The following is a 12,572-nucleotide window of genomic DNA, read 5'->3' as shown; positions in this document are numbered from 1 at the left end:
AGATTTTTGTTCTAGAAATGTATGCAAATTAGGGCATATCTCCATTACTTATTTAAACATACCATTTTAGAAAACTGTTTGCAATTATCAATGTAATCAATCAACTTAGTAAGTAAGGTGATCACAATTAGCTTTTTCTTTTACCCTGTTCACCTGCAGTGTTTCGCCACAACGAAAATAACCTATTCAGTGCCATAAAATGTTTATTATATTTAGTCTGTCTCTTCAGAAAATAGACCAAAATACTGATGATGAGTTCTCTGGCTTGGGAACAGTGTTGTTTTTTGTTAACTCCGCCTAAAACTATTAAGATAGCTTGCAATAATTTGTAATGAAATATGAAAAAGTTAATATATGTAAAATATGAAACCTGAAAATCTGAGGTGTTGCAGCTACCTAAAGGAAATACTAATGACTGGTTAATTACTAAACAGAAATCAAAGTAAATCAAAGCTAAGAAAAAAAACAACAACGTATAAAGTTGACTAAAGCACTTGGGCAGGGTGAGAGTAAAGTGTGCTGTGTGTTGTGCAGAGAGCTCGAGCGCAGCAGATCGTTCCCTGCACCGTATCCCAGCTGATGTCTGCGGTGCAGGCCGAGGACGTCTTCAGAGTGGGAGAGGTCGAGATCGCACAGGTCAGTCTGATTACATGCATCTCCATCGAAGTCAGGGAACACAAGCTCAGTCACCCAATACACCTTTCTCACAGCGGAGGTGCTCGTCGAAGCCGTGCATCCATTCTTCCGGTTACAGTTATTTCTCAGTGTGCTGTAATCACCTGCTTGAATTAACACCTGTTAAAATGAGCATCTGCAGGAAGATTTTCAGAGATGCTTGAAGAGATGTTCTGATGATTACTGTGCACAGAATTTTCCAAATTTGACTGAACTTTATCTTTTTTTTTTCAGCCATTTTGACAGCCCTAGTGTACGCTGGTGTTAATCGAAATATGTGTTTCATTTTGTAAGGCTTCGGCCAAGAATATACATACAAATATATGACTCATTATTGTTTCTAATTATTCCTTCTACTTTCTCTTTCCTCTCTTTTTTCTTTTGTGATAATACCCATCACCAATGTATGGAAGAGGATTGGGGCCAAGCGATAATAATAAAATAATAAAACCATCTCGAGGATAAAGTCATCTTATTGCGGGATTAAAATTGTTAAATTTCTAGAATAAAGTCGTTGTATTTTGAGAAAAAAAAGTCGAAATGAAATGTAAAGAATAACGCATTTGATCAGTGTTCATTGCGTAGCTTACTGATAGAGGACATGGCAGAGTTGCATCACTTAGTCAAGGTATATTTTACTTTCAGTAACAAAGAAATACTATCAACTTTAGCTAATTATTAATCATTTAAAACGGCAGATTCTTGCCTTTTTCCAAAATGTTGTTATTGTTTTAAAAACTGTAATTCTCAGTGCTCTATATAATTATAACTCATCTTTAATAACAGCGGAAGCCCTATACCCCAAACTATCATTTGTACCTTTTATTATACATTTGATTTCTTAAAAATGTATTTTATTACCTGAATTACTTAAGTGCTCCGCAGTTTCTCCAACATGCTGAAGAGAAGTGATTATATTTGGAAGATATTTCTGGTGTTATAAAACACAGCATATTAATTTTCCAAGCATACTCTAGCCAATGTGGAGATTCTTACATTTTCTTTTAAACTTTGTTTCCAGTCTCCTTCTGTTATTTTATCATCTAATTCAGTTTCCCACTTTTGTTTTAATATTATATAAACCCATATACTTAATTGCTTTGAATATATTATTTATTCGACCCATCAAGTTATCTACTCTATTTTACTAACTTAAATCATAAAACACAACAGAGGGTGAATATCATCTATTTGTTTTATTTTAATCTCATCCTTTAATGTATTATTTGATAATATTTGTCAAATAATGTTTATTTTTATTTTTTCACCAATACTCTCAAATCTCGTTGTCTCCTTTTTTATTTTAGTTCTCAGACACCACTGCTTTAGTTCTCAGGGATCAATATCCTCATCTTTGACTTTGATTATTTTTTCTTTAAAACCAGGGCCTCGTTTATACTTGGTGTTAACTCTTTCCCCGCCTTTGACAGAATTTTCCGTCTTTCCATGTTATCATTGTTATACAGTAGGAGGCGCTATTGCAAATCTTATAAAAGAGTACTGAATCTCTGGATTGAAACACAGGTGAAGAAGAACCAGAAACAAGTGATCGCAGATGAAACGGTGCAATCATCAAACATTAAACCACATCTAAATGAAAACGGCCTTCTGTTACTGACTGAAATGTTGACCAAGGACGTGTTTTAGGACTGTGATCCACTCCATCTGTGCTTTCATCTTCATTCTGAATCCTATTCTGATTTAGTCCTGGGCTCCAGACAATACATACAAAACCCAATAATTACAATCACAATTACTCCTGAATATATCATATGTAAATACACATGAAAAAAAAAACAATACAAAAAGTACTAATTAAAACAATAATAAAATAATGAAAAACAACATAGCACATAATACAGCCTCACTCAACCAATCCAGATAATATTATGATGTTGAAAACAAATACAGTCTTAGTATTTTTTTTAGACCAGTTTTTCCCCTTGATTTCACGAACCCCAACTGGAAGATTGTTCCAAAACACAATTGACCTATAAAACACGGTCCTCTTCATAGAGTCAGATTTAGGTAGGGGTAAAGAGATCTATTCGCCTCTCTTGTGTAATGTGAATGCTTATCTGAATAGTAAATTATATTATCATAAAGAAATTTAGGAGTCCGACTAAACAGCTGTGAATTTAGAAACTGTGCACATGGACATAACTGCAACAGCTCTACCCATTTTAGCAACAACTGTGTTAATTTGATCAGACCATGACAATGTGGAATCAAGCCAAAGTCCAAGATGCTTCGCCTTTTTTACTTGCTGTATATTTTGACCATTTACTTGTATATTAATTTTATGATTATCAGATAATCTATACTTAGAACCAAATATTATACTCATAGTTTTTGAAATATTTAGAACAAGTTTATTTGTTTTGATCCAGTTATACAATTTGCTAATCTCACAAGACAGAACCTGATTAAGCTCTGAACATGTAGGGGCTGCATAATAAAGAGTAGTATCATCAGCAAACATAGTCAGTGTAGCCTTACTGAGTATATACGGCATATAATTTGTAAAAATTGAAAATAACAAAGGTCCGAGGCAACTTCCTTGAGGAACACCACAATCCAGGGACTTGCTACAAGATAATGCACCATTAAAATAAACTCTTTGCGACCTCTCCAACAAATAGCTCTTAAACCACTTGATTGCTCAGGAAGTAAACCATAACTAATAAGTTTGGAAATCAAAATGTCATGGTTGATCACATCGAAGGCAGCACTGAAGTCCAGTAGTAGTGTACCCACTAGCATTGAATTATCAATTGATGTTAGCCAGCTTTCTGACATTTGTGTCATTGCAGTGCAGGTGGAAAGACCATACCTATAAGCATGCTGAAACATTGTAGTCAAATCATCGTTAGAAAAGTAATCTTGCACTTGCTTAAATACAATATTTTACAATAATATACTTAGAATAGGCAAAAGGCAAAGTTGTCTGTACTAGCAGACCCAACAAACAGTCAAAGATCTCCGCAACATTTCCACCTGCACAACATTAACCTGATGAAATTCAAGACCACACAGTTTATCTTTGGGTTGTGATAAACTTTTGCATTAACAAATGAACCGACTGCACATTTTGTATTAACTTACCAAAAATGAAGTCTGTGAGTTTGGTTTACCAAAAGACAAGTTTATGTTGAATTAAGCTTCAATTATTTTTACTCAAACCGAGTCAGAAGCTGGCCACTCTTTAAGATCTCTTTTAGTAAATCAGTCTCACTGGCTTTAAAGCAAGAAAGACTGTCATTTTGTAGTAACTGTAATTATGTGGATAAAATGTTTTTTAAGACTGTGTTTTTCTGTGTACCGCTTGAGGACGCTGTTGGTGGCTTGTGTATCGTAGATCCACTTCTCTAAATAACTATCCTTGATATACCACAGTGCCACAGTATGTGTGAGTGTGTGATGATGCTCCGAACCGACCACACGTGAACAAACTCACCCCTTTATCATCTCAATTAAATGTTTCAAAGGGGTCATATAAAGTTGCTAAAAAAAAAAAAAGAACATCATTTTGTGTATTTGGTGTTATGCAATGTATTTATGTGGTTTAATGTTAAAAAAACACATTGTCCACATACTGTACGATATTGTTTATCCCAACCTTATGCCCCATCTTTCTGAAACAGGTTGTTTTTTTTTTTTAAAGCGAGGTGTGCTCTGATTGGCCAGCGGTCTATCCAGTGCACTGTGATTGGCCGAATACCTCAAGCCTAATACCTAATGAATACCTAGTCACTTTTCTGTCATTTTCTTCAAAGTATTTTTGCATATTTTAAGAACAAGTTGGTAGGGTTGCACAATGTCAATATGCAGCAGTAATTGTGCACATGATTTCTGCTTTTCTCGTTGACGCATAATCGCCTTCAGTTATTTTCACACTGGCTATATCCTGAAAACGTTTCATTTCACATTTGTGTTATCTTGCAGTAAGCGTTCATGGTTGCGGTTTACAAATATCAAGAGTTGAAGTCCCCTAATAAGAGCTTTCTCTTAAAGGGGCAGTGTGTAATATTTAGGATGATATATTGACAGAAATGCAATAGAAAAGTGAAAGTCGTGACATTTGCCAACTGTGGTGACCCTTATTCAGAATTGATGCTCTGCATTTAACCCATCCAAAAGATTTAATGGGGGAAAACAGAATCCAGAAAAATTAAAATGGGGAGGGAAAAAAACAGAATTTGGTAAAAATAAGTGATTTCATAGGGTCCCACGGCAGGGTCATGATGAAACAGGAAAGTAGTTGTGCAAGCATTCGTGGCTGATGTACTTGTGCAAGCATATCCCTAATATGTTTACACACAGGCCCTTTATTTTTGTTTTTGTCTGGATTTGTGTAGGTAACTATTGTCGGTGTGATCAGAAGCACTGATAAATCCACCATCAACATCCAGTATAAGGTGGATGACATGACAGCGGCTCCCATGGATGTGAAGCAGTGGATCGACACCGAGGTATCGCTTCAGATGGCTTCCAGAGCTGCGATCATATTGAGATTCAGTTTGTAGTTAACTGAAACCATAAACAATCTCATTCGTTACTTGAAAGTTTAAATATACATTTATTTCAGCTAGTTTTCAGATTATATAGATGTATTTAAACAATCAAGAACCGTTAAACATGACAAACACAACTACTGAAAATGAAAATGTTAAAAATTAGTTCAAAAAACTAAAATAGTATCCCAATGATACAAAACTGGCACTGCAGTGAGTAAATAAAGTGATGGACATTTAGTGAATAGATTTGTCTGGTTATCCTCAGATGTGTTTGCTAGACAAGCTAGAAATGTGTCCTTTTTTAGTGCAACTTCTGTGGTTTCTGCAGGTCTTGAAATGGTCATAAGTTTTAATTCGCACTTTGTCTTTACACTAAAGGCCTTTAGAAAATCTTAATCTGAGCAGAAAGGCTTAAGTTATTGGCGTAGCAATAAATGTTTCATCCATTGTGAAAATATCTTCCTCAGTATTTAATTTTTGTAACAAAATCTCAACGTCCTAAAGTTCAGGTACTTTAATTCACTTGAGATGCATATTTATAACATCTCCACACAGTTGAGTTTATGCTTCAAACAAGAACAGATACCTGTCATTGGGGAATGAAACATTATTTTCTGATTGAATTAAGTGCGTTTTTCTAAGCTCATTGACAGACACTTGGTTAAATCAAGTTTCTCATAAAACAAGACTTCTGACTTTGTCTTTTATACTTCAAATAACTGTTCCTTCATAAAATGCGGAAACCCTGATGAAATTGTTTAAATCTATTTATTCAGAAACCTAAGTCATGGAAATTGACTTATTAAAGGAAGTTTGGGAATATTTATTCATAAGTCTTTTTGTTTTTCCAGGACATGGGTGTGGATAACTCAGTCATTCCTCCAGGCTCTTATGTGAAAGTCTCGGGCAACCTCCGCTCTTTTCAGGTGAGAACTTGTGTGCAATTGATGACAATCTTAATTAAAGTGCTGTTGGATATGGGCTTACATGTGTAAGTGTGAATGGAGTTGTTGCACAATGTCATTATATTATAATTTCCTGTGCTTTCTGCAGTTTGAGAAATGAAATATTTTTTTTACTTCATTCATTCAAGATCACCGTTTATATTCCTCTGCTGGGAGTTTTGGCAGGTTCATAACTCATAACTTGTGCACCATTTGTTTATCTTCAAATAGAGTACCCTACTTGCCCATTGGTCTCCATCCATCATGGCTCCCTGAACATGTTCAGTGATATATTTATATGTGAATGGTGTATGAACCACCAACCAGGAGTGTTTGGTCTCATTGCAGAATAACCGGTCTTTGGTGGCGTTCAGCGTCCGAGTGCTGGAGGACATGAATGAAGTCACCTCACACATGCTGGAGGTTGTAAACGCTCATATGCAGCAGAGCAAACCACAGAGCATGGTGAGATTAACATATCCTTCTCACCCTACCCTTCTGCTTTTCTCTCACTCTGCAGCTCATAGATCACATTTATGATATGCTTATTTGTGCATGTTGGGGTTGGTCGTGAATTAAACCGATGCAGGGTTACTATGTAAACAATATATCCGCGTACGTACATTGCATACGTTGTTTATGTATGTGATACTTTCCAAAATGGAGCGATCGGGTGATGCGGAGGAGACCAATTTTTGAAAAACGTCTCTCATGAAAAGTATTCTCGTAGCTTTGTAAAATTATGGTTGATTTAAGTTTTTGGGTGAACTATCCCTTTGAGCAGAATTAGGAGTGGCCGATCTTCCCAAAATATCATATCACCATCTTTTCACACCACATCACGGACCGAATCACGATCTTCCCAATTTTAAGAGGTACTATAAAGATTCCCCATCTGTTTGAACAATTTAAACACTGTATTGCATTAAACATCATCCAAAATGTTGACTAAAGCCAGAGTTAAACTTTAAAACGCTAAGCTACATCACTATATGAATCAGACATGCATGGATTCTTATTAAAGTTAAAAAGGGATTAAATCAGGAGCAGTGAGTGATCTTGTGTTTTGTTGTTTAATTAACATTAATGACACAGACAGTAGCAGGTATTTGCGTTACACTTGATGAAATTGATCTAATATACTGACACTCATCCATTTTCTTGCCTAGTTGTTACACTTAAAACATAACTGACTGTCTATACATGAATACTCGAGACGTATTTCTGTGTATTTGACCGTTAATGCACACATCTGAAAGCCCAAGGATACTTCTCTCGTCTGTGTTTAGCTGCGTGTCGGAGTGTGCACACAGAACGTTTCATTTGCAGTTCATGTGCTTTTAATAACTCTTATTGAAATAAAGCATGCCCCACAGTAGACTGCATTATTCGCTAGTCACATTACATGATTGGACTGAGTTGGACATTAGGTTTTGGGGAAGCGAAACACACCGATCTAAAGGAGTGGAACGGAGTGCTGCACAAATCGTAATCTGAAACTAAAATGTGATTCTTCGCACTATTACTGCTAGCTCACGTTGCGTTGTTTTTGAATGTGCCACCACGTGAGGAACAAACATGATGGAGACGTGACGTGATTTGACCAGCCACAGTCATCTAGTGGACAATCATTGCTCTTAACCTGAACCTTATAATGAAGATTATTAGTGAATATGATTCACTTGAAGTAGATCATAGACTTCAAACTCGTCCGTTCGCCCACCCCTGAGCACAATGTTAGAGATCAAGATGCTCTCTGGAAGATATTCAAATCTTATATAATGTAATATATGAAAAAAATACCCAACATTCTGTGCTTTGCATTTTAATATTTATGGTTTACGTTTGATAATAAAAGGCCATGTGGAAGTAATTTAATTCAGAAAACTTCAATTAAATATTTATTATAATGGCAATAATAATTGTACCCTGAGTTTGAATAGTCTAATTAGTTAAATTTATTACAATTATTTAACAATAATGCTCCTTTTTTTTCTAATTACATTTTTATTGGTTCTGTTTTTCACTTTTCTAACATTTATATTATTAAAAACAGTGGTAGTCAAACGCATAAATTTTTTAAAATGTAATATGATGTTTGATCAATGATTTCATTTTTGGGCAGGCAAAGTGCTGCACAACAGAGGTTTACTGTTTCCTTGAACACTGAGAACTGTAATACACTTGTTTCTGTCGTAAACTGAAATGTAAAACCAAAAGCAGAAAAACTGTCTTCAACATTGATAATAATCAGAAATTATAGAACTTAGAATGATTTGTGAAGATCATGTGACACTGAAGACTGGAGGAATGATGCTGAAAATACAGCTTTGATCACAGGAATAAATTACAGTTTAACAGATATTCACAGAGAAAATAGTTATTTTTAACTGTAATAATATTTCTCAATATTGCTGTTTTTATTCAATTTGATCAAATAAATGCAGCCATAATGAGCAGAAGAGACTTAATTAAAAATTAAATAATCAATCTTACCGATTCTAAACTTTGAAATAAATAAAAGCTTAATTCGAAATGTCATTGGTTAGTTTATGAAGAACTGCAAACCCATTTTTGGATGACAAAATAACTAGCCCAGCTTATTTTTTTAAGTTAAATCTGCAGTCGTGTGACTTGCTATTTTGGAAAATTGCAGACCTCATGTAACACGAGCAGAAAATAAAACATTCTCATGTAATGCTTATTCTGACCTCCTGAGACTGAACGCTTCTTTTCACTAAGCATTTGTTTTAAAAACGTGTTTCACACTCCTGCACAAAAACTGCAAGTCATTTTTCAACTTGTTTTCAAACTTCTGCTTCGACTGTAATATGCACTTTTTTTAAAATGTTTTGATTAGATCAACAGGAAAGCCGACAACTGAAGTGGTGCTGAAGTCATTAAGGTTTGAGAAGTGCTGGAAAGTGTGTTTTTATCTCCTCGGCATGGCCTTGAGAAAGAGAATCAGTCCCTGTTAAAGACATGAGCGCTTCTCCTCCACAGCTCGACCGAGCGTAATGTTTTTAAGAGTGGATTTCCTCCCGCCTCTTCAGCCTTTATTGTGATGAAAGGAAGCCGTCCTCCTCCTCTGTCCCCCTCAGGCTGTGTAAGTCAGATCTGTGCACTTCTACAACTGTGTGAGTCTTCGTGTGAAGAGCTCAGGTGTTTAGCACCTAATTGAATCATGCATCTCTAAACCCCACAGCTCACCTCTGCAGAGGCTTTCTGAAGCGTGCTCTCTTCCCGTACGAGGGTCTGCTCACAGCTGCTGTCCCGAGCCAGCAGAAGAAACGTGTCCCCGAGCAGACAGTCTCCGTCTCGCGGGAGCAGCTTCCTGTTGGCGAAGGGATCCGGGTGGCAGCACCAGTCGTCCACTAATGCATTCCAGTTTCCATTGGGCAGAGGAAGCACTCGCCCAAAAGCCCTGTAGGAGTCAGAAGATAGTCTGATGATAGCTGAACACCGTGCATCACTATCCTTCGATGCATTACTTCACCAAATCAATGGAAATAAGAAGGCATGAATAGTAACCTGTCTTGAAGCACCATGGAGCCACAAGACTGGCACAGGAAGGAGTACGTCTCAGCGACCCGCAGCTGTCCAATCACACTGCACGGAGCTTCTGCAGAGGAAACGCACAACACACTGAACTGAACACATGATGCTGGTTTGGATCACCAATGATTCATCTGATGATACTGATTAGATCTGTAGAGAGCACAGTGTTCATTCAAATTAAAATATTTCTATTTGTACTCACTGATAATATAATTTTGTAAATATTTATATTTAGCTTTAATTTGTTTTTATTTCATCTTCAGTAATGTTGGCACTCCCACTTAAAGGGTGCCTTCACACCTGCCTCATTTAGTTCGGTTGAATCGTACCAGAGTTCGTTTCCCCGTTGGGTGCGGTTCGTTTGGGCAGGTGTGAAAGCAGCGATCGCAAACCTGCTTGAAGAGGTGGTCTCTGTACGCTTTCAAACGAACTCTGGAGCGGATCGGTTGTGGTGAGAATGTGATCCGACTTCGAACAGACCCAACTGCAAAAAGTACTGATCATTTTTGGACTAAACCAGCTGCCGTAGTCAGCTGCGTTGTGCATTATGGGATGAGGAATTGTTTGTTGACAGTTTGCACTTTAGCATGGCAGCTCGTGGACAAACTGGTGCGGAGCCTCATAGAAATTTGGTCAGATGACCATGAGCATGTCAGAGTCAAGAAGAATTAATGCATGCCTCCACTTGAAGTGATTCCCGCTCGCCGTTTGCAGTGCATTAGAACGTTGTTTTCAAGCCGCATCCGCGCTTCATTATAGAAATGTATTTTTTGCATATTGTGGTGTATACAAACAATGTATTAGATTATGTCCAGGGACAAAACCAGCCCGCGCAGTCGTGTTGTGACCGTGTTGTTTGCTGGTTTTTACTCTTATTTTGGATATTCCCACACGTAAATTCTGACCAATTGAAAAGCAGTTAAGGAAATACGTCATGGCCAATGAGTGATGTGGATGTTGTCATGTGACTGCATTTTGGTTCGTTTAAACTAGTTCGGACCAAAGCAATCAGTGTGGTGTGAAAAGGAACCAAAAAAAGCTGAAAAATGCTGCAATGTATAATTGTTTGCCCTTGGTTTGGACCAAATGAACCGAACTAGAGATGTGGAAGCACCCTAACACTGTATTTCAGTTACTAGCCAAGGCAACATTATTAATCTCCGTTTAGAAGCTTTTAGTGTTTTATCGGAAATGTATATTTAGTCTTATTTGAGCTTTATTTCAATGAACAATCAGTTTTGGTTAACAATAATAATAATAACGCTGTTATAGAGTATTGTAAAGATTGTCAGATATAATATAAACCATAAGGGAAAAAATGTTCTGACATAATATTCATATTTTATTTATTAATATAATTTTTTTTTTCACATTTTAAATTAAAATAATTCTATTTAGCTTTATTTTCAGTTTTATTAATTTTAGTACTTCAACTTACATTTTTTTTGTATACTGATCAATTCCTTGCATCATCATATGACAAAAACAGAATAAATAATGCTAAAACAGTCAGCATATTTATTTTAATTTCAGTTTTAGCTTTAGTAATTTTAATACTTTCAGTGATTTGCCAAACACAATGTCAACATTTCTCATTTCCAGTGTTTTAGGTTTTCCATCTAATATCCATATTTTATTTTATGCAAGCTTCATTTAAACTAATATTTAGTTTCAGTTAACAATAACAACATTGCAAAGACTGTTAAATATAACACAGATAGTATACCTGATAAAGTAAGTTGTAACTTAAACTGGTTTTCTGGGATCAAGAGGTTTGAGTCAGCTGACTCGGAGTTGTTCTGACATGAAGTAAAGCTCAGGCTCAGAGCATCAGCTCACGCTACTGGAGTTCACTTTGTTCTTCATTGTTCTCGGTTAATCTGGTGTGTGTGTGTGTGTGTGTGTCTGTGCATGCTTCATTAATACTTACATTGCTGAAGGAAATCCAATGAGAATCAAATAAGAGTGCAGTGCACACACACACACACACACACACACACACACACACACAGAAAGTTTGGGAACAGAATGATTTTTAAATGTTTTTACAGGAGTTTCTTCTGCTCATCAAGGCTGCATTAATTTGTTAAAAAATGCAAGAATAAATGTAATATTGTGAAATATTATTATGATGTAAAATAATGTTTTTCTCTTTTAATATATATAAAAATGTAATTTATTTCTGTGATGTGCAGCTGTATTTTCAGCATCATTCCTCCAGTCTTCAGTGTCACATGATCTTCAGAAATCATTCTGATATGAGGATTTATTTATTATTAGTGTTGAAACTTTTGTGCTGCTTCAGGTTTTTGGGAACCTGTGATACTTTTTCCAGGATTCTTTTATGAATAAAAAGATAAAAAGGAGCATTTATTTAAAAAATAAATATTTTCTAACAATACACACTACGGTTCAAAAGTTTGGGGTCAGTAAATTTTTATTCTTTCTTTTTTCTGAAAGAAATTAAAACTTTTATTCAGCAAGGATGTGTTAAATTAAGAAGATGTCATAGCGGAGATTTATATTGTTAGAAACTATTTCTATTTTGAATAAATTCTGTTCTTTTTAACTTTTCATTCATCAAACAATCCTAAAAAAAAAAGTATCACGGTTTCCAAATAAATATTTGTCAGCACTGTTTCCAACATTGATAACTCTAATAATAAATCATCATAATTTCATGATTTCTGAAGATCATGTGACACTGAAGACTGGAGGAAGGATGCTGAAAATACAGCGGTGCATCAGAGAAATAAATTACAGTTTACAGTATATTAAAAAAGAAACCATTATTTTATCTTGTAAAAACATTTAGCAAGATTACAGTTTTATTTCTGTATTTTTGAGCAGAAGAGACTTCTTTAAAAACATTCCAAGT

At 35.7% G+C, this 12,572-nt stretch overlaps 2 protein-coding genes and 1 long non-coding RNA gene across 16 annotated transcripts in view; 2 read left to right on the top strand and 1 right to left on the bottom strand.

Annotated features, from left to right (window-relative positions):
* The window catches only part of rpa2 (replication protein A2), a 32,970-nt gene that overhangs the window by 1,154 nt on the left and 19,244 nt on the right, over positions 1-12,572 (top strand). Inside the window, exons 3-6 of one of the 7 annotated variants that reach the window (XM_052578487.1) lie at positions 535-636; positions 5,034-5,147; positions 6,044-6,118; positions 6,485-6,601. The exons of 2 other annotated variants lie outside the window; for them this stretch is intronic. In XM_052578487.1, coding sequence (XP_052434447.1) covers positions 535-636; positions 5,034-5,147; positions 6,044-6,118; positions 6,485-6,601 — 408 coding nt within the window. The remainder of the gene's footprint in view (positions 1-534; positions 637-5,033; positions 5,148-6,043; positions 6,119-6,484; positions 6,602-12,572) is intronic. 4 more of the 7 variants (XM_052578488.1, XM_052578486.1, XM_052578480.1 and 1 more) reach the window with 4 other exon arrangements.
* Positions 1-12,572, bottom strand: part of ube3d (ubiquitin protein ligase E3D) — a 35,431-nt gene that overhangs the window by 21,526 nt on the left and 1,333 nt on the right. Inside the window, exons 1-3 of one of the 8 annotated variants that reach the window (XM_052578474.1) lie at positions 10,024-10,209; positions 9,668-9,758; positions 9,347-9,560 (exon numbers count right to left, since the gene is read on the bottom strand). The exons of 3 other annotated variants lie outside the window; for them this stretch is intronic. In XM_052578474.1, the coding sequence (XP_052434434.1) occupies positions 9,347-9,560; positions 9,668-9,758; positions 10,024-10,198 (480 nt within the window). In that variant the 5' untranslated portion in view covers positions 10,199-10,209. Of the gene's footprint in view, positions 1-9,346; positions 9,561-9,667; positions 9,759-10,023; positions 10,210-12,572 lie in introns of those variants that run through there. 4 more of the 8 variants (XM_052578466.1, XM_052578473.1, XM_052578468.1 and 1 more) reach the window with 4 other exon arrangements.
* On the top strand, positions 8,156-9,891 carry LOC127974909 (uncharacterized). Its single transcript, XR_008157407.1, has 2 exons — positions 8,156-9,242; positions 9,342-9,891. It is a non-coding gene; the product is annotated as an uncharacterized LOC127974909 (long non-coding RNA).

This window comes from Carassius gibelio, chromosome B16 (assembly GCF_023724105.1).
Source record: "Carassius gibelio isolate Cgi1373 ecotype wild population from Czech Republic chromosome B16, carGib1.2-hapl.c, whole genome shotgun sequence".
Classification (NCBI taxonomy): Eukaryota; Metazoa; Chordata; class Actinopteri; order Cypriniformes; family Cyprinidae; genus Carassius; species Carassius gibelio.
This window is presented reverse-complemented; position numbering and strand designations above follow the sequence as displayed.